This window comes from Mobula hypostoma, chromosome 13 (genome assembly GCF_963921235.1).
Source record: "Mobula hypostoma chromosome 13, sMobHyp1.1, whole genome shotgun sequence".
Taxonomy (NCBI): domain Eukaryota; kingdom Metazoa; phylum Chordata; class Chondrichthyes; order Myliobatiformes; family Myliobatidae; genus Mobula; species Mobula hypostoma.
In genome coordinates, this window is record NC_086109.1 from 86,529,240 (window position 1) to 86,552,255 (window position 23,016).

At 38.0% G+C, this 23,016-nt stretch overlaps 2 protein-coding genes across 9 annotated transcripts in view; both read right to left on the reverse strand.

The window, feature by feature from the left end:
- chd2 (chromodomain helicase DNA binding protein 2) overlaps positions 1-10,242 on the reverse strand; it is a 132,250-nt gene extending 122,008 nt beyond the window's left edge. For all 6 annotated transcript variants that reach the window (XM_063066115.1, XM_063066111.1, XM_063066114.1 and 3 more), the window contains exons 1-2: positions 9,721-10,242; positions 9,225-9,493 (exon numbers count right to left, since the gene is read on the reverse strand). In XM_063066115.1, the coding sequence (XP_062922185.1) occupies positions 9,225-9,493; positions 9,721-9,729 (278 nt within the window). In that variant the 5' untranslated portion in view covers positions 9,730-10,242. The remainder of the gene's footprint in view (positions 1-9,224; positions 9,494-9,720) is intronic.
- Positions 10,243-14,179: 3,937 nt separating this feature from the next.
- Positions 14,180-23,016, reverse strand: part of ctc1 (CTS telomere maintenance complex component 1) — a 79,000-nt gene continuing 70,163 nt past the window's right edge. For 2 of the 3 annotated variants that reach the window (XM_063066116.1, XM_063066117.1), the window contains one exon: positions 14,180-14,664. In XM_063066116.1, the coding sequence (XP_062922186.1) occupies positions 14,519-14,664 (146 nt within the window). In that variant the 3' untranslated portion in view covers positions 14,180-14,518. Of the gene's footprint in view, positions 14,665-17,314; positions 17,439-23,016 lie in introns of all 3 variants that reach the window. The other variant, XR_010020171.1, reaches the window with a different exon arrangement.

The window sequence follows — 23,016 nt, forward strand, 5'->3', positions numbered from 1 at the left end:
AGTTTAGTGAGGAGATACACTGTGTGTGGGAGATGGTCAGTACCAACATCAGCTGCCCAAAATGGAAAGTTCCCTGTGCTTAAATGAACTGAATATTCCAAAGTCTAATGAAAACAGTGCAGACTATTTTTCTTTGGTTAAGTATACAAAGGGACGGATAAAGCAATATATGCAACTAGTAGCTTAGTCACCATTGGAAATCAGGGGGTTGTGGGTTCAAGACCCCCTCCAAAAATTAGAGCAAACAAATCTTCACTGACACTCCCGCACAGCACTGTGGTAGTGCAGTACTTTTGAAGACAGCACCTTCTGAATAGGACATTAAACCAGAGCTCTATATATTCTTCCCAGTGAGAAGTATACTATAACTATTTTGGAGCGATGGAGATCTTTGCCATAACACTTCTTGTTGTGTTTTCTTTTCTAAACCTCCTTCATTGACTCCTGGTTCATGTCCACTCAAATTTGAGGAGCACTGGGTGGCACGCTGGGCCAGTTGACGTTAGTACACAGAAAGTAACCCAAAATCATGTAAGCAGCAGACCACATCACCAGATACCCACCAGTCCCATCATCCCATCTTAAGATTATTGCATTAGACTCCACAGTAAGTGTACAGTTCTGGCTAACAATGAGGCGGAGGCTCTGGAGAACAGCTAATACCCCGATATCCTGAGAAAAGGTTTTGGCCTCGGCCCAAAACATCAACTGTTTACTTTTTACATAGTTGCTGCTTGGCCTGCTGAGTTCCTCCAGCATTTTATTGTCTGTCACTTTCATGTCCAACATCTGCAGATTTTCCTCTTGTTTCTAATGCCTATCAACTTCCAGGTCCCAAAGAGAAGTTTTAAACAGATACAAACTAATGGCCCATTTATCAACAAAAAAAAATAAACTGCTGGAAGAATTTGAGCACCATTTGTGAAGGGAAAATAAATTAAGTTGTGGGTTTAAAGCAGGTTTCAATGGGAAACGTGAACAATTCCACCTGTTCATAGATGCTGCGCGACCTGCTGAGTTACTCCAATAGTTGCTCTTAGCTCCAAATTCCAACATCTTCAGTCTGCTATGTTTGCTTTCCTGCACACTGGTTCAAAAGACACTATGCAGGAAAATTTAAAGAACAAGTTTTAATTAAAGGCACAAAATTTGAATACAATGCAAGAAAGTTTAGAAATGTATCGATGAGAATATTTCCCTCCCTCAGTTATTAATTGGGTACACTATTTTTAAGTATGCTGATTTGTTCCGTTAGGTATGTCAGACTGCCTTGGGAAATACTGCAAGTTGCATAATATTACCACATATGGTACAGACAAGCAGTCTCTTATTTGAAATATCTCCATTTGCTGTATAACCTTTTCTCTCAGTTAACCATTCTGGGCATGCTTAAATGGAAGAATATTCCTTAATAAAACCAGGAAATGTGGAAAGCATCAAGGTTAGACAGTACCTATGGAAAAAGAATAGTCAATTATTTCAGGCACAGTACCCTTCAACAGCACTTTGCAGACTTGAAACATTCATCTCTTTTCACAGATCTGCTAAATGGTTCCAACATTTTCCTGTTTTCATTTCAGGAAAGCACCTACACTTTTCCTTAATGCCTACAAAGCTCAGGAGAACTATTTTTTAAATTCCTCATTGGACGTAACTGACAATCCAGTTTTTATTGCCCATCTTTGTCTTAATCATCCCAGTATAAGTAGTCAAACATACCAATGGGTATGAAGTCACATATAGGCCGGACTACGTAAGAATGATAGGGTTCTTTCCCAGATTGGATCTTCATCCTTAATTGGAATTTCAAATCACTTGCATTGACTTAATTAAGATTGCACAATGGAGGTTTTTTTACTCAGTAGTTCCATAAATCTTTAATGATTAAAGCATTCCAACTTATAAGACCCAAACCAGAAACAAAGCAAGACAAATATGGTACAGTCTGGAGGAGGACCATGTATCAGAAAGCTAAAATCCAAAAGAAGAAATGCTGGCAGTGTGAAGGTTACCAAGTCTTTGCATAATAGGTCAGTGCTTTGATTGAAAGTCACGAGCTCTGATGTGGGATCCTCACCCAAAACACCAGCTTGTTTTTGTCTTCCAGATGGCACACGAGTATAGCACACTGCATCAATCAAACTTCTTTCTGAAGCACAATGAAATGTTTGTTTGCTTAGGCAAAGTGAAATGCAGTTTGTTTACTGCCACATCTTAGATGCTGCAAATACAATCCAATCCATGAACACAAATTGGTTGAAGGTTAAAAATAATCCCCCTGTATAAACCTGCTCAAAGAGGATAAACTGCATTTTAAACAAATTCTACTAAAATGCGTATGAAATTCAAAACTGTACTCAAGCAGACCTCTTTCCACGCAATCCCTGCTAAAGCACCAAGTGATTTCATTAGCCAGTTAAGATAATACATTACTATATTCAAAGATATACGTGAACACTTTTGTTCCAAACTCCTACGCAAACCTGCGTTTTACCTTATTAAATTGCGCAATAACTTATACGGCCTGAAACAATGGATTTGAACTTATGAATATAAAGTAGCAACCTCTTGGGTTAATGTTGCAATTATCACTAAAACTGCCATTGCTGAGTAGCAGCATAAACCCAAATGGTGTTCGAAGTGCAGTAACAAGTCGACTAGGATGTTCTCCTAAGGGGTTGTCTACTGTTGAGTCCCAGATGGCTGTAGAGGACAATCCAGAATCCACATAATCCAGGGTGGATTCCGTTAATAGAGAATACCTGTGCGTGACTGCTTAATGTGGGTATATGGTGCAAAGATAGCCACCACACGATCCTTGACAGATCGGGATCCAGGCCCAGTAGCATGGAATACGCAAGACAACTGGGTACCCTTCACTACTGCAGCCTTCCTCCACCTTCTCTGCTGCTGTGATGTGTCATCACCTTCCACCAGCTCCACTGCTTGATCGCCTTGGAACACACTTTGTCTGGAACCTCCCCTTTAACCTTACCCCAATGGGTGACCCTACCTGGAGCTAGAGGCCAGATGGCTAAACTCCACGTGACATTGCTGTCGGGTTCTCAGGAACTTGCAAGCATCTCCACCTCGACAAGGTGACAATTCTCAGAGAAAAGTGGTGTTATTCATTAGCTCAAGGCTGCTCAGTGTAGCTGGCAATATTGACACCTATTGCTCACCTCCAAACTGCCTGTGAACAGACAGTTTAGCTGTCAACCACATTGGTGGGTCTGGAGCCACAAAAAGACCACACCAAGAATGGCAACTTTCTATCTGTGAACATTAAGGCAGCACCAGAATGGGATTACCACAAACTGACGGTTTCACTGTCAACGCTGTAATTTGTTTTGTATTCCAGAGCTAATGAATTTATTCACCCACCAATGTCCATGTGAAACGCAAGGGTCTTCTTTCCCAATGTCCCAGACCTATAGATCCTTCATCCGTAATTCAACCAGCCTTCTCCAGTAAGGGTGGTTAATGAATTTACTTTGAACCTTGAAATTTGAAAATTATGCATTAATGAGAATTGTGGAGTGACTAATTAAGAATCACAATGTTTGCCTCTTGCACTTTCCACGTGTTGGTGCTCTGATCTCCAGGAAATTGTCATACCATCAATACTGTAACAGCAAAATATCCCCAGGTGCCCAAATTGAATCAAGGTTCTGTGTTACATAACAGCAACCACTCAGATCAGAATCAGGTTTAATATCACTGGTATATGTCATGAAATTTATTTTACTGCAGTACATTGTAATGCATAATAAAGACTATAAATTACAGTAAATATATAGAAAAAGAAAATTAAATAAATAGGGCACAAAGGGAGAATTCTGAGGTAATGGTCATGAGTTCATTGAACATTTAGGAATCTGATGGTGGAGGGGAAGAAACCATTCCTGAATCCTTGATCTGAAACTCAATTACTCTGACATTAGGTAGCAAGGAGCACTGGTGAACAGGGCTTGCTGCAAGTAGCAATACATGAAGCAAAACTTTAGAAGCTTAACATATAGAGTAAACATATTGACCTAAGCATGGAATTGTGTAAGATCTTTCAGTATCTTTCTTTTAAAGAAATTGCTGCAACCATTAATCTCAGCAATAATGACAGAATGAAACATTAGCTACCATATTACTGGAGGTTTAAGATAAAGGATTTCTTCTGCAAACACAATATGGGCCCTCCTGTGGAATGGTATGTAAAGAAAAAAGTCAAAGCAAGAGTGATTCACGGTATACCCCAAAGCCATGCATCAGGTGACTGGGCAAACCTTATCCAAGTTGATAACTTTAAAGAGGCGGCAGTAGTAAATAAATAATAGATTTGAGTAAAATCTGCAATTAATATCCCTCAAAGTATTAATTAAAGCTCTAAAGTTTGTCAGATAGTTAATTTAGTTTCTTTGATGAATGGAGTTTAACCAGTGTGCATTCGCACACAATAGCAGGGCATGGGAGATCAGTGATCCTAACCAGCCATCCAACTGAGCTGAATCAAGACATCTGTCCTCACCCCTATAAAACTCACCCAGAAAGCAACAAAACTGCTAACCCCAGTGTAGGAACAGGACTCCCCACCCCCTCACAGCTGGCATCATTTCCTTGAAATTAATAAAAGGGCAGAAATGTTATTGTGGGAAAAAAAATCTTTATAAATAAAAATGAGGTCATCAATTCAAGCTTAATAGGGATCATATATGAGCTTCCAGTAATTATATATTAGGATTCAATATAAATTTAAAAAATAACAAGCTTCATTAAAAATAAACATAAAATGCACATAGAGAAGGAAAATAGCTGATTAATCCTGGAGATTTTGCTTGCCATGATGCCAGCTTAGCAAGAATTCTCAGCTAAATACAGCGGCTTGCTTGACAAGGGAGGCTTTCAAAGGCAGTGCTGACGTCAGTCCAGAACAGAGCTGTCGAGAGCTCTGCTGCAGGCAGTTCTGTTACTACGCGGAGAGCCAATCAAGTTCCAGAGCACAACCTTTGAACTCAGCTACATCATCACCAGCTTCCTGTACTTCCTAACTACACTATGCAATGCAGTATGTCTGTCTAGTTATGCAGCGTAAAGCAGAGCCATTTTGTCTCTCTGAAGTTGACTGCAGCTGACTAAAAGCTTTCAAAAAGACAGCTATACCATCCTTTTAAACCACTCTTCCCTGCCTTCAACTTTCACAGAACAGTCAAATGCATGCACACAAGGTTTCAGCTGGCCATACAAGTTAATTTATTGGTAGAAAACTGACAGAAACCTCTTGAAGAAATGTTAAAAACATGCTCTTGATAATGATTTCTACCTTCATAAAATGGCTGCCAAATAAACTGACAGGATCCCAATGTAAAAACATGAAAGCACAACTATTTTGAAACAAAGAGCACCTATCTCCAAGCATACACTGCCCAAACAAAATGAATTTCCATACTGACAATAAAATAACTCATAATATATTACTGTTAACATTTATATTTAAACAAGCTCCCTGAAAACAACCATCTTACACAACAGAAATTAAACATTTTATTGTTGCTCCATAAACCTGACTTCAATACACTAGCAAATGGAAGAATATTCAATTTCCATTTACAATTGGAACCTATGCAAGAAGAACTGGCACTCCTTTTGTAAGGAATATTTTGTTCTATCCCACAAATACACATTCTTCTGTTTTAATTCTCAGCACATTTCAGGGCAGTTTTTTTTGGGATAAGGCATCTTATTAAATGGTTTCACTGCAAAATAAAAACTGGATATTACGCTTCATCTTCAAAACCAAAGCACCTAAAATTCAGTTCAAATATTTAGCCATATTGCTTATGGATCCAGTACCAAACCACAATAAATCAACGCGCTCCATATATACAAGTGAATTAATATTTCAGAACCTTCCAAACTGCAGCCACTGGTTAGTCAGAATAAGCAAATGGAACATGGAAATCCCAAAACCATACAATAAATACAATTCATAAAACATAAACGTTCATCATTAAGCATAAATGGGGGCCATGAAATCCCAAATAATTCAGTAATCTACCTGGTGATAAAAGTTTCTTCTATAGGGGAAACCAGTCAAGTTTATGGAGGTGTGTAGTGAAATTGCCTTTCGAGGCAAGTACAGCACATTTACCAAAAACATCAATGGCCCAATTAAACCACTAAAGAATCAGAGTGAGAACTAGATTTGAAATCTCTAATTTCTTAGTCAACATCATCACCCATAGTCTGAGAGGTTGGGATGGAGAGCAGGTTGAGGATCTGAGATGGGCGAAGGCGAACGATTTAAACCGTGCTCCATTCCAGTGATATTATTGTCACAGAAATGATAATTCAGCAGCTAAGGGAGCTTGGAGGGACTTTATCTTTGCAACTGTAAAAGATGTGTACATGGATGTGAGTGGTTAGGTTTCTTTAACTACACTATTTTCTGCCTTCTCCCACCACAACCTTAGCAACCGGCAGAAAAGGAGTTCCTTTCTATGAGACAGTGTGCAGACTCAACCATAACCACACATCCTATCCTCTTGTTGTTGAGCCATCTAGAAATCAGCATCAAAACTTTTATATGTGACCACTCATTCTTGTGTCCTCAAACATCTTGTTCTATTAATATCTACATTTAATTTAAGAAATTCCCAGTGAACCTACCAGCAACTTTCAACATGCAATCTTTACAACTTTGTGCTTCTCTCAGTTGTCATTACACAAGGCATCTCTATGCTAATTTTCTACAAATAGTTATGTAGCTTGGTGTAAGTGTTCAAGAATTTCTTCACTTACCCCAAAGAAGAATGAATAACTTTTAAGTATTTTAAAAACAAGGAAAATAATTTGGTTTTGAGGATATCTTGAACAATCAAGATACCCTGAGTAATCAATCACTCGTTGCAGTAAGTTACCTGAAATAATTGGTTTGAATTTAACTTACTTTAACACAAACATACCAGCAACCTGCAAATATTTTCTTAAGGCTAGGCATGACACTGAAACCCAAAGTACACAGTGTAATTTTATATAGATATTTTAAACAAAAGCATGTGTAAACATACTCACATCTGCACCTGTTTTGAATGGTAGAATTTGAGATACAGAAACCTTGTGACTCTATTGATTGCTGCCAGTTTTGGAATACCAGCAACTTTCCTTCAATAGAATGAACAGAGCCATCCATTCCAAACATCGGTCCACTACGGACCAATATTCTCGACAACCACAGCTAAGAAACCATTGTCTGCTTGCAGTTGATCAAATATTTGAAAGTTTCTGAAGCCATCCTAATGAAAGCCTTGAAGGAAACTCAAATTTACAGATGCATGAGCTGGAGGAACTCAGAAGATCAGGATACATCTATAGGGGGAAATGGATAGTCCATATTTCCAGTTGAGAGCCTATACCAGGACTGTCACACCATCCAGATGCATGGATGGCCTGTATCTCATGGAAGGCACACCAATTTCCACACTGCTGGCAGTTTTCACAACAGAACCAGTAAAATTGAAGCATTTTTTCCCCCATCTAAAAAAGACTGCCCCTCCCAGCCCAGAAGTAGATACGATCAAGGTGGATGGACATTGGTCTTTCATCAACTCAGAGGACAACCACAAAGGGAATGCATCAACCCCCATGCAAGTGAGAAGCAATTCCTTAAAAGTTAATAGTTACAAGTGTTCAAATCACCTTGTGAGTGTATGGAGTAGGCCCAGAGTGAAACTAGTCCCATGGTATTCCCAAGGGCAATCTTAGCATAGAAATTAAACCTCAAGTGACACCCAAGAGATACAATGACAGTAAAACTCAAAAATGTCCATGGTGGACATGTCCTACTAAAATCCACAAAAAAAACCATGTATTCACATGTAAATGTAAAACACCAAAAGTTCAGATTAATATATTTTTTATATGACCAACTATTAAATAGTTGACCAAATTGTAAATTATCTACAAATCTCAATTAATATACCTTGAGTGGGTCATGTTGATGGCAGGTGGGAAAATGTTCAAAGATCACACTAAAAGCAGTAAATGATAAATATTGATTTCGAGCATCTTTTAAAGAGTGATTAAATTCTACATCTCAAATGAAAACTAAATCCAATTCAAATATTGTTAATCTACAGCTATGGTAATGTCTAGATAATAATCTTGCTTTAAAGATGCAAATTTACAACAAAATATTCTGCATCCAGGTTAACATCTTTGCTATTATAAGTACCACCTGTAGCCAGGTGTTTGGAAGGCACAATATCCATTGACCTGTTAAAAGCTCAACAGTAAATAAAATTTCAGTGTCTTTCAAAGAAAAGCTTCAACTTCTTTGAGAAATATCTTTATTTTTGTGGTATAAATTCATCATTTACCCAGTATTGAAAGGAACACACACATATAGATATATAACATGAGGTGTATAAAATATTGCAAAGTAATTAAAACAATTATAAAACTTTTAAGTTTTAAAAGGTATATTCAAGACAATAAAATATTTTCCACAAAGACAAAAGCATTTTCGTGGCACAGGGCATGGATGCATACTAGGAGAAGCCCAAATATAAAGTATGTACTTTATTATTTCAACATAGGAGTTTGGGATACCAGCTTGGTAAACTTTTCACCAAATTGTAATAAAAATTTACAAAATACCCGAAGACATATAGTGAAATGGTATGGTGGGGATAAAAATATAGACTTAGAAGCAACTTTCCAACAGACACTTCTTAATTTAACTATAAATATGAAAATTTTTTCATTCATGTAACTTTTTGCAGTATATTTACTACAATTTACTTCTATGGGTTTACTATGGACACCAAATCCTCAAATTCTCAAACCCGTCTGCATTGTCAGTAAAATGGTGCATTGCAGCAACAGCAACCACAAGGTCATTTTACTTCAGTAACATAAACGGAAGGAATATATTCGTTGGAATATTATAAAATAAACGATAAAGGAGCATCGACGGCCTTGTAATGTATTTCCATTGCTTAATATAGGCCCAAATGGTATATCATAAGTTGGGGAAACTGCGATCAAAAAAATAGGGTGGGGCTTTTAGGAATCTCAAGGTCATCGATTAAAGATTTGGTCGAAATGGGGAAATTTTGCTTGGGTGATCGAGGGGAGACAAGCATCGATAACAAGGTAAACAATGTGCAAACCCCCAAAATAACAGGACACGGAGAGGGAGAGAGACACGCACACATACACTGAGCTCGTACCTGGAAGCATTGCTGTGATCTGAGCCGTCGTCCTCAGTGTTTTTGCCCTGGCTGGACATGGTGGTGGGGCCAGGCAAGTTTGGGGGCTCGGTTTTGTTCTGGGCTACACGTGGATGGGGACTGAGGGAACGCCGCTCTGCTCTGTCAAACTCGCAGCGAGCGAGCAAGTCCACCGGAGTCAGCAGCTGCCCGCTGGTCGACTTGCAAAGCCCTGACGCAGCAGCGACATTGTTTAAGCACTCAATACCATTGTCGCACTCCGACAAGCTCTACACAAAAACAGCCCGGTTAAAAATAAAGAAATATAACACAAGAACAGGTACATTTCTTTCAAAGCAACGCTAAGAAACTGACATGCCCGAAACTTAACGCATCAAATAAAAAGTCACCCAAAATCTATCTAGTGAATTTTAACTACGCAATCGCTGGCTAATCTAATTTATATTAAATATTTTTTAAAATTAAGACATTTCTATTAAAATTACTGTAAACATACCTGTTCCATGTATGGCTGAGGCTCAAGCTAGTTTCTGCACCGTCGACTAAACTTAGCTAAAACGAAACCGATTTCTTTCTCTCTCTCAAAGGCTCCAAAAAGTCGAAGAGTTGAAAAAAATCATGCCTTGTTCTTTTTCCTTTTGATCCCGGCTTGTAGAAATATACAGAGAAGAAATAAAAGCGCACAAAGTCGCTCAAAAATGGAGGTGCGCCATGTCTGCAAAGCTCAAAAACAACGACATCTGCTTGCCGGAAAAAGGGGGAAAAAAAAATCACAAACACACACACACACAGCCAAGAAAAGGAAAAAAAAATAAGGGTTTTTCTTTTTTAAAAAAAGGGGTGCTGGGGTTTTCTGCGCAGCCCCGGGTCTGGAGTGATTCCTGACTGCGAGTTTTTGCACAGAAAGGAGGCGCAGTCTGGCTTGCAGTGGTGGAAGTTGGTGAAAAGTTGCATTAGGTGTACTGGAAGTGCAGTGAATATCGCCTAACCACCGCCGCCATAGACCTTCTTCTCAAGCGCCCGGGCTCCCTTTGATTGACAGCCACGACGCTGCGAAATAATTGCAACATTTTTTTCCTCCCTCCCTCCCTCCCTCCCCGGACTCAGGTGCTGGACCGAAGCTCCAGACCCAGCCCTGCCCCACTCAACGCACCCTCATACCCATTGGGGGTATGCATGAAAGACTTGGGACCTGTCCTCAACCCCTGGAGGGGGAGCCCCCTTCTCTCTACACCCCCCCTCCAAACCATGGGGGTGGGGGGTGGACTCCAAGCAAATCTCTTTTGTCGCTTCCCCCTCTGTTCTCTCAACAATTAAAATATACCCATGGTCAGAAAGAAAATAGTTCCTCTCGTGGCCGGAAGTGGACTTACAAGGATTTCTTCATGAAGATAATATGGAGGGGGAAAATGGAACTTAAATATAGACGGAGGGAGCAGCTCCCATTTAACTCCAGAGCTAGTCACCCCACCCCCACATCCTGTTCTTAAAGGACTGGCATGTATTTGTAACCAATGGCTAAGAACTCTATGTTTTACCATTGTCTCTTAGATAAATAATTTAGACTTTAGTAGTCTTCTGTTTTCTTTTTGAGGCTTTTTTTAAAAATATACTTTTTCACCATTCCCCATAAATTTTTTAATGAATATTTCTTGGTTTTCCAGAAGCTTTTGTGATACCAAACATTTGGCATAGATGGAGAAATTTGAAGCAAAGAATTCCAACTGGTTGTCCATTATTTAGCAAGGACCATGAACCATCCAGTAGAGATCCACTGGGTAGTACCAAGAGTAAAAATAATCTTCATCCTACATGGTCACATATTTAAATCTGACATAGATCAAGTTTCTTGAGCAATGGCGTACTGATTCCATTCATGGTGCAAGCAGCCCAGTTGACAAAGTAGATTTTCTTGTCAGCTTTGGTGTACCTCAAATCTGGTGCAAGCTAAAGAGCTGACAGATCAATCAACTCACCTCACAACTTTTCTCCTACCACTTATATGGCAAATGAACACCAAACATGGACAATGAGAAGAATGTTGGTCAAAAAAGGAGGAATGAAATGGAAGCAAATTATGGGTTCTCAAAAAAGACTCTCTGAAAACCTGTTTGGATATCTCAAATTTGGTCCATTCTTCCAACTGGCAAGCTTTAATAGAATTTGATAATTTAAGAAACTCAACTGATTCCTGATCTTCCCAATATTCATTGAAGACCATCAGATGTTATGATCTGCACTAATGAAGTTGGTATGTTGGTAGTGAGCAAATTAAAGGACCCTATTTGCTTCATTGGTTATATGTTAATTCTTAGGCAAGTTCACCAGGTTCACAGAAACTTCTATGAAAGCACAACTGAATATTCCAAAAATCCTCCCAGTCATCAAGATTTCCATTCTTCAACATCTAGACAATTCTTCATGAATGAAAGTTAAAAAGCAACAAATTCCCAATATCTTGAATGCTACCCATTTAAAAATCTCTCTCCAAAAGACTGCTTCAGGGAACGACCAGGGAACATTGATAGGCAACTTCCAATTTGCTTTTGGTTAACAGTTCAAGAGCACCAAGTCATGTAACAACACAATAAGAAACCACATTCCTATGACGAATGTTCTCCCAACAATCATAGATAATGAAGCAGCCTTAGTTCGTCTACAAGTGGCACAAGTTCTTTACAATTTAGAATATACCATTTTAACAGTACTGAACATATTTGAATAAGTAAATCTAGAAAGCAAGACCAAGTAGACAATATTTTCATTTTCCCCCAAGTTCTAACATTCGGATATGCAAGATTTAGTACATCCCAAACTTAACATGAGGAATCCAGAAAGCACAACCAAGTAGACAATATTTTCTTTTACTTCCCAAGTTCTAACATTGGGTCATGCAAGATTTTGGCATCCCAAACTCAACTTGAGGAATATTCTCAAAAAAGCATTTGAAAACCCAACTGAGGTGGTAAACTCAAGCAGCAAACCAAAGTAATAAGACACATTTTCACCAAAAACCAACTTTTAAACAATTCTCTGCCAAATTCATTGAAATCACCATTCCAAAAGCCATGACACATTGCTTTAACCTTCGTCAGCATCTTTGCACAGCACAATATTCCAACAAACGACATTATCAATTACTGAGTGTATTACATGATCTGTATTTCAAAACAAAAATAATGCCCTTCATTGGCCAGTTTCAAATGCCATAAAGTTGTGAGATATAGCATACAACTATTCCCTTTCAGGTATTAATGGCAAGTTTTGTTTTTTGTTCCATCCTTTCCTTCTGATGATACTCACTTCATTTTCTCCCAAGAAACAAGTTTACCCTACTCCACCAGCACCAAATTTGTTTCACAATGTGCCCCTGCACTCAGTAATAAAAAGTTCTCAAAATATAATCTAAGAGTAAACCACTCAGTCCTCATGTCTTTTCTGCCTTTCAATAATACCACTGGGGATCTTCTACCCCAGCTTCCCCGACTAAGTCTTTTATCAGTTCATTCCTCCACCATCTAAAAACCATATCTGAGCAACTGAGCCACCACAGCCTCTTGGAAGTGTATTCCAAAATTTAACTCATTATTTCACACAAGGCAAATGGATTCCCCAGATTTAGACAAGGTTTGTCCTCATTTGTTGTAAAAGTGCAAATAGCTTAACATATATTATGCTCCTTCCATAGTAATTCAGTTAACCTTCCATCCTCAATACTTATTTCAAAGGCAATAATGATTAATTCCCTTTAACCTATCACAAATGAGCAGTGGTACCTATGCAAATTGAGTCATTGGAAATGAGTACATATTCCTAAAAGTTTAAATAATTTAATAAATTCTTCATTTGCATTTAGACAATATGAATCTTTATAAGCAAAAATTGTTTACTGTTTCATAAACTATGGCTCAGTTTGCTCTCAAACATACAAATGTAGATATAATCCATTAAAAAGGGAAGATAGAGGCATAGTAACCTCCAAATGGATTCCTAAATCAACACTCAAGAAGGGATACAAAAAAAATCCACTGGTAAACAATAAGGTTTTTACTCTCAAAATGCAGACTTGCTCCCTGATCCAAAGACGTTAATTCCCATATTCATATCACTGCGAGCAAACAATTCCATAGCACCTCAGTGCACAAATAACCAAGGACTTCAAATCAATAACAGGTAATATGCACAAAAATGTATACGTATATACATAAATATGAAAATGGCTTCAGGCAACATACCAACTCCAAAGAAAAAATATAATCAAATAATCTTCCCTTTCAATGATCACACATCCATAATCTCAAAACAGAAATTAAGCAGGATTCTCATGATAATTTCACAGACACATTCAATTCTACATGCAAGGTTTTCAATGCAAGAAAGTTTTACATTTTGTACTCAGCATTTGCCAGCACGTGCTAAAGATCAGAGATCTAAATATAAACAAGAATTGATCCAAGATTAACAACTGAAAAATATAAACCAGAAGACCACCAAAATCAGTCATGATGCCAGACTATTTCCCAGACTAATCCAATAAATTTTGACTTTCATCTACAAGGATCTCTTGAACTCTATTTCAATAGTAGCACACCAAAGGTACAGACCCATCTCCCCCAAAGTAATTTCTCTGCTACAACCTTACCATCAACCATGTTTATGGGCAAATGAGGGATAGGGAGCAAAAAACAGGAAGTAACTAATTTTCAACAGCATCTGGCCATCTAGGATGTAATTAGGCAAAATGACAGAAAGAGTAGTTTATTGTTATACACTTTCAAAAGTCTGATGAAAATAGGGGTGATGAAACTTTTCATTTATATTCACTGAGGGGAGAAGGTCGATGTACATAAATCTACTGGCTAATCTAACCCATTGGTTCTTCCCGCACTAGTGTCTTAAATGAAAATAGGAGAAACGTAATTTAGTACAAGAACAAAATACACAACTAATTAATGTTTAAATAAAAGTGGTTTATTTAAAAAACAATGCACTATACATAAATATAGCCAAAATTATATCAAAGCAAAAAACAACTTTTTGCAGTCTAAAATATTTGATATCATGGAGCTTCTGTTAATTATAAATGATAATTAAAGCATTGCTTTATAACAGCATATTGGGCAAAACCAGTCAATTCAAATCAGTGCAAAATAAAGATGTTCTTTTCCTCAATGGACTGTGATACATCAATTATTTCAGTTTGTAATAACTTTGACAATCATTTCTCTTGATTTCTTGCAGGGGATTACGTCTCGGTCTACAGCTGCACAAGGCAATGCAGGCCAACAGCCCTGCTATTGGATAAGTCTATCATTTCCCAAGTGACAAAGCATTCGATAGTCCACTTCCTTTATGTCCAAACAAGTCAAAGACAAAGTAGGCGCCATCTTGGTGCTATACTGGTGATCTCCACATTTCAATATCCTCTCTTGAAGGGTTTCTTTTTGAGAGAGAGAAAATCTTTATGTTCATATGATATTGGCAATGCAGGGAAAACACTTTCAAAACCATTATTACAACACACAGATGACACCACATTCCAATTAAAGAGCAAATTCCATATTTTTTGGTGGCATAATATTAAATTTTATAGTCTGATGAATCCCTATTTTGTAATCATCAGATCCAAAGGGCTGTGTTAAATCAATTTTCTTTCCATCATTCCCAAATATTCAAGTATCTTACCTTTTACAGTAAAGGCATCTTATTTTCCACTTTTTATCCATAATTTCAATATCTTAATGTACATGCTTTACAATATTTATTTTCATTACTGGTCAACCAACCAAATATTGTAAACTCTTCAGAGTTAAGATAGATATTTGTACAAAAATACAAAACCAATGATTGCATACCATAACACCTTAATTTTTCTAATCATAGTACAAAATCAACTTGTGAATCAAATATGATTTTTTAAAAATCACTTTGCGGACATTACTGCAAACTACATCAAAACAGATTTGAACCCAACCTTATCTTAAACCAATTGTTCTGTGCCAAATCAGAAATCTCAACATAAAAGTATTGGTAGAGATCAAATCCCAGTTCTTTAAATTCACCTGCTCAGAATTTTATCCGCAACTGAGCAAAACTGAAACAACTTCTGATGTACATGTAAATGGTAATCAGTAAACCTTGGACATAGTGAAAGGTGATTGATTGAGTTTTGCGATGCCCAAAAGTTAGAAAAAAGTACCCTGACTGAAACATTATATTCACAGCGTGATCTGCCAACGCACTGTCCAGGATAACATTCAGATATTGATACAATTCTACCACATTACAAGTTACAAAGTGCATTTTTGCTGCATTTGGTAAACACTCCATTTACTTTGGGGGGGGGGAACAAAATAGGAATGAAACAAGACACAGCAAGGAGGGAAGACATCCTCTTTAATTTTCATTCCAAACCAAGATGAGCATTCCTTGGATTTTTGCCAAAGCTTCTCTATTACCAACAGTAAACAGGGCATCACTTATTTGGGGCAACTCTTAAAGAATAAAAACTAAACGAGAAAATTGCTGGGATTCAGTTCATTTATTTGGGACACTATGCTACTTAATTGGGACATGAGGCTGCTGGTGAACAAGTTCAAACTGGAATCAGTCACGCGCACTTGTGTGGCTGTTAAATGCTACACCATGCTTAGGGTGAACAGTTTTTAGATGGAGTCAGTTGCATGCGTTTGAGTTCAAAAAGCAGTGACTTTGAGACATTTCTCATCATTTCTATCCTCCTTATGCTTAAATTGTGACCTTGTGGCCATTGATGACATCCTTCCTTCAACTAATCTGACCAGCCCTATTGACTTTTTGTAGATTTCTAGGTGATCTTCTCTCAAACATCTACAGCCGTGAATACAAAGCTAACTGATCTAATCTCTTCACAATCAGCCCTGCCATCTCAGGAATTATTGAGTGAGCCTCCACTGAATCTGCTCCACTGGAAGAATCTACCCTCAGATAAGGAAACCAAACTCACAATCTTCAAGGTGCAGTATCATCAAGGTCCTGTACAATTGTAGCAAGACATCCCTGCTCCTATATTTTGATCTTCACTATTAAGGCCTTAATTTCTGCTTCAACTGCAAGATTACCTTCACCAAATGATGCACAAGGTCACGAAGGTCGTGCTGTACCTCTCTTTTCTCCAATCTATCACTATTCAGATAATATACCTTCCTGTTATTACCAAAGTAGATAAGATCCAATTTATGCTACATCTTCCATGTATGTGCTCACTTCCTGAACCTGTCCAGACCAACCTGAACTTTAATGCACCCTCCTCCCCAACTTTGCAGTTTGCAAACTTTGGAGGTATAATGTTTAAATCCCTCATCCAAATCAATCAAATATCCTGCGAGTCTCTTGGGTTCCAGCTCAAGGACCTAGTTACTCCTACTCTTTGCCTCCTGTCAGATTTGACTTTATCAAATAATTCTCAATAAATTAAAACAATTTCATCCATTCCTGGGCAATAATTATTATTCCATTTAAAATATATACAGTTCTTTATGGTGACAAAGCAATAACTCAAAAAGTTTAACAAAACTTATAAGCCCTAGATTCTTTTTTGAAACCTATGATTTTTAAAGAGGTTCCATTCAATAAATCAACTGTAGACTCCTGGAGAAAGGTGCCAAGTCGATGGGCACAAATGAGAAATTTCACAGTAGTCAAAGTATTAGGTCCCTTTTGCCAATTCTAAGAAAGTCAACTCTTTTAATTTACAAATTATTAAAGATTATTGGGAGTCTGAAAGAGGGACTGAAAAAAACCGAATTAATAGTTTTTCTCCACTCTTGCCTTTTGAGTACATGACAAGGATTACTAATTACTGTCAAAACCACCACCAAAATAGCGTTGCTGCTGCCTGAACAGCTATTATACAAGTTCCATCTACAGCTTCCACTGCCATTCTTCACCAATTAGCATTTCAAAAAGTCTACAATACTTTATAATGCATCTGAATCAGAGTTGACAACACTGATCAAAAGATGGATATAATATTGATACAAGATTCAATTCCATATACCTTGTAATACTACAGTCTTAACCTTTAAAGCACCCTTTGACTGCATACTCACTGAATACATAATCAAGAAATTCATGGCACTGGAGAAGATTCAGCCCACAACGCAAGCCCTTGATGGTCAACTAAGGTACGGAAGCTAATCCCACATTCAATCTGCATCTTTTAGGTCACAGCATCTGTTAGACAATAATATATAGGAGCAGAATTAGACCACTGAGTCTGCTCCATCACTCCATTGTGGCTGATTTATTAACCCTCAAAAAGACCCCAACTTCACCCAAGTACTTCCTCGGCTCCACTTTAATACAAAGAGAGGTGCTCCAAAACAGCACCACACTTTGGAAGGAAACATTTTTCCTCAAATTTAAATCTTTTGATCAATTACCATCTACACGTGCTACTAATTATTGATTTTTCTTCCAAAGGAATAGGTTCTCTTTGTTTATTCTAATCTTCTCCATTTTCCACACTTCAATTAATCTTCCCTCATCCTCTTTTGTTCTTTAAAAAAAAACACAACCCATAGAATGGCCATTTTTTTTCTAATTAAATCTCTGCAGACTTAGCAGCAGTCAGGTAAATAACTTCCGAACTCCCTCCTCTGGAACCATCACATTTTCTCACAACCAAACAGAAGCATCTTCCTAACTCCAGGTCCCAACTGGACCTTGTGTTGTTATCAGTCACCTTACTTGGCCACTACTTCCAAATGTGGAAAGGACCAACAAATTGAAGAGTAGCATCTCACTCAGAGGGCTATGGCAATTGAAATTTGATGGGTAACACTTCTTCCATAAATTCCACTGTTTCTTATTTACAATTTACTTTCTTCTCGTGTACCGAGAAAGTACTTGTGTGATCCTCAGTAGGCACAAGATTAACTTTTTAAAATAGCTTTTTCCAAAGGTGAGGGCAAAGCAATGGAATATATTTTATAGAAAATGAAGGAATTTAGCAGAACAAAACAGCAATTGGGGGTAAGCTTTTTATTTTTATCGACTGATGGGTGGCTGGAATGCACTGCCTGGGGAGATGGTAGAGGCAGATAAACTAGGGATTTTTAAGAGACATTTAGATAGGCACATGAGTGTGAGGGAAATGGAAGGATGTGGACATTGTGTAGACACGAGGGATTAATTTAGTTGGCCATTTGATTACTAAATTAATTGGTTCAGTACAACATTGTTGGCTGAAGGGCCTGTTCCTGTGCAGTATTGTTCTATGTTCCAAGTCATGAGTTTAGCTGGTTTTCAGTACCTTAATAAGACTGCAGAGTTACAACAGGATAGGAAATTACAATTAGGAAGGCAGTGGCAAGAATGGGATGAATTCCATGAAACAAAAGAGAGAAAGTTTAAAGTTTTATAATTATGAATTTTGATTAAATTAAAAAGCTTTCCAGGAAGTCAGTGGCAAATGGACATTAAAAAAGAGCTAAGATATCTCGTAAAAAACAATCTTACTGGATCACAGTTGGAACACAAATTTCTTTGTGACAAAGAACAGGCAAAGACCATCATTCCTTTATAGGAAAAAATGTATAGAGAAAACTACAACAAAGAAAAGTATCCCTAATGGAAGCATCAATTTCAACTCAGTCAAGACAGATTATTTGTATATGATCCTATAGTTATAGACCATTATTAGAAGGTATTGTACTCAGTACACATAACTACAATGGACTCTGAACAATGCTACATTAAGGAACTGATCATATACCACTGCAAAAACACTATGAAATCGTGTCAAGTTTCACACAAGTTTAATGCTCACCATCTAATTTGTTTCTGAGCAATGATTTCCCTATGACACGGTTTTGGAGAGAACCTAATTCCAGACATTAAAAATACTGTAATACAACACTAACAATGAAATATCATGTCTGTCACCATCTATGCAAATTAATGAAACCACAAGCAGAACAATTGTGACAATAAAACGAGCAACAATCTAAGACTTGTTGTACATGATAAGCAAAATAGAACAATGAAATTGAGGTGGTTTGTGAACAAAGAGAATACAACTAGTAAAGACAGGCCACGGAGCAGTTACATTAAGACCATGGCTGATCCTGTATTACAACCCACCAAGTTCCCATATCCCTCAATTCTCTCAGTGGGCAAAATCCTTTCAATCCCAGTGTTGAATATATTCGATATCTGCTCATCCACAAACCTCGAGGTAGAGAATTAACTAAAAACTTAGGTCAGCATCAATAGTTCATCTCAAGACAAAAGATTTTCCTAGCATCTACCTTGGTAATCACTTCCAGAATCTTGCACCTCTCAGTGAGATCACTTCTCATTCTTCAGAAGAACAGGGAATACCAGTTAATTCATCTTTGCTCATAAAGCAAATGCTCATCTCAGACTGAATCTAGCCAATCTACTTTGAGCTGATCAAAAGGACAGGCTTAAGGAAGTCAAAAGGGCTGTGTACTCTAAACCCCTGCACATTCTCAGCAAAACTTGCTTATTTTTGTCCTCCAACTCTCCTGCAATCAAGATCAACATCAAATTTGTCTTCCAAATTGCTTGTGGCATCTTCACCTTTACTTTTTGTATTTCATGAACCACCACACCAAGATACAGCTACACCCGAGCTTTGAGAGATGCTCAACATTTATAATGGATGTTTTTCCAATTCCATCTATCAAAAAGAATAACATCTTATTTTCCATATTGTGCTCCATCTACCACCATTGTGGTCATCTGTTTAATACCGCTCTGCAGAACATTTCTGACTTCCTCACAGCACACTACCCCTTCAAGCTTTACATCATTGGCCATACTGGATATAGTATACTCAATGTCTTTATGTCCAAGACATTAACAGGTTGTGAATAGCTGTGAGATGATATTGGTAACAATCCAGCAACCTGTAAGACTCACTTATTCCCATTCTTTGCTTTGTGCCCTTCGACCAATTGAAGTAAAAGAAAAAATACAAAAATAAACACACAAAGGTGAGAATGACAAATTTTATAAATTATCTTCCTGTGCGTAAATCCAAGTCACACTCAGAGCTACCCCAGTTCGGAGGATGAAAATAGGTCTCCACTCATAGCTCAAATATTTAGGAGAAATGCAAGGATCTATTTATGACTACTGACCCCTAAATGCAATTCCAACCTAGTGATGGAAGCTTATGGAAAACAAGGAGGCAATGTCTTGAGGAAGTGTATGCTTCTTCACTCAGAGGGCACTGTGAGTGTGGAACAATATGCCAGTGGAAGTGGTGGACACAAGGTAGACTTCAAAAGTTAAGAGAAATTTGTATAAGTATATGGATGGAGGTCTATTGCCCTGGTGCAGGTTGACAGGACAAGGCAGACTAACAGTTCGGCATGGACTGAATGGGCCAAAGGGCATGTTTCTGCATTGTAGTGTCTTATGACTGACATCTGAGGAATGACAGAGCAACTGTAAATATTTAACTAAAATAAGATGCTGCTATGCCAATCTCCAAATATATCTCTGAAAATGGCATTGCTCACATCTCAGATCCAATACAAGGTAGCATTAGCATGCTTGGCTATCTTCCACTTCAGAGTCGAACTGTGACTACAAAACTCAAGAGCACTGAGGAAAATGAATAAGACCATGCAGATAAGCAGTGCCATCAAACAAGTACACAGCCAATGAGCACTTGTGTAGCGACCTTCAGCAGAGATCCTCTGAGGATAATGATTAATATAGATTAAAGAACCAAAGCAAACGTGATACAAAGCATTGAGCTCCTGCAAAAACTCGTTTCAACTGGTCCGGTGCAACCACTGCAGCCGAACAACATGAGCAAATTACAGGAGAAAGAGTTGGAAATCACTAGAACAAGCTACCACTAGAAGGAAGAAGAATCGCAACCAGAAGAGCTGTGCCTTTATGCTTGCACGATAAAACAGACAACAGGAAAGGATACAGCAAACTGTACTAACCACAATGTTGGTAACAAAATTTTCACTCAACACCAACATATGACAAAGAGACAAACAGGACGACAAACCACAGTAACTTGTCAAGATTAATTCTAGGGCAAAAAGAAGGGTAAAGGAGAGATATTGAGTAACAAAAATGAAATGTTTTTTTTTCTTTTTCACACCGCAGTTAATCATGAGCCCAGGTATCTCCCATTGAGTCTTGTTCTCTAATTTAACCAGTGATTTTGGCATGGTGTAATATTATGTAGTGTATTATAAGTGGAAATCACAGTTCACTGTGAAGCAATACATTTTGGAAAGGAGATTGAGAATACCTTTAATATGGTTTGTGATATTGAAGAGGAGATCCAGAGATAATCATGAACAAATCTTAGGGAAAAACAGTTGTACAAAGAACATACTAAGCACCGAAGTGGCTAGTTATCAGTAATGTTGAAGCTATCCCCTGCGTGGAAAAGATTTCACTTAAGGCACTTGAAACAGTTGTGAATCAGGGCACCCATGCATCCAAATAAAAAGGATTGATTGAGTTGTAGGGAAAGGTTGGCCAGGCTTGGTCTTTATTGGAATATAGGAGAATGAGGAGGTAACCTTCTCAAAATGTTTAAAATTATGAGAGGCTTATACAAGGTAGCAGTCTTTTCGCCAGGGTAGGAAAGTCCAAAGTAAGAGGACATGGTTTAGGATGAGAGGGGAAAGTTTTAAAAGGGATCTGATGGGCAACTTTTTCCATGCAGAGGGTGGTGAGTATATGGAACAAGCTGCCTGAAGGGGCTGAGGCAGGTACAATAGTAGCATTTAAGCAGCACTTGGATAGGTACATGCAGGGTCAAGGCTCAGAAGGAATTTTGACTAGGTGGTTGGGGCACTGTATTCAGCACGGACTCATTGGACCAAAGAGCCTGTATCCACGTTGCATGACAGTGACTAGGTCCCAGTGCAGAGACCTCACACAACCCACTCAGTTGATAATCCAGAATCCAAATAAGGAGGCACTGAAGCATTAGAGGAGCTACCTCACAGAGGAATTTTAAGCTAAGTCTATTTGTTCTCCCCAAGGTGGACATAAAATATTTTAAAACCTGCTAATTTATACCTCAGAAACAGATCAAGTGCTTTGTTGGGCTTGCACTCAAGGTAGCTGTCACATTTCCTATTTACAATAGTGGCTATTGTACATCACCTCATTGACTATGAAGTAAATTAGAACTAGAGGTCATGAACACCACTAAATTATTACCATCTTCAAGTTACAGGGGGAAAAAGAAACAGACCACCTATTATGACAAATGTTTGCAGAACATTAAAGGGCCAAAGCTATTTGCTAATAGGGCAGGGAAAAGGGGAAGCTCCAAACTAGAAATTACAATTATCCTATCAAATTCTGCTCGTTTTTCAAACTCAGAGACAGAGGCAAACCTATACAATGTCACTAACTGCTGTATTAACAAAGGTTTTGTCCTTTAAACCCGAAATGGCTGATTTGAGTGAAATGCTTAAGATCATGTGGTGCTACTTGAAAATAAGGGACCCTGCAGATACAATCCAGCCAACAATACTAAGCAAATCAATACCACCAGGTTTGTCACAATGATTAATGTTTCAACATTACATTGCAAAGATAACTGATCGCACATGAAGATTTAAGACATTCTATAAATACAAATATGGTTTCTGTCAAAGCCTTTAACCATACAACTTAATGGAAAAATGTGAGCATCACATTAACAAGGTACAAGAATGAACACAAAAATCCCAAATTAGATCCTGGAGAAAAGCTGTGATGGATATTCACTATCCAGGGCCGGGAGGTCTTT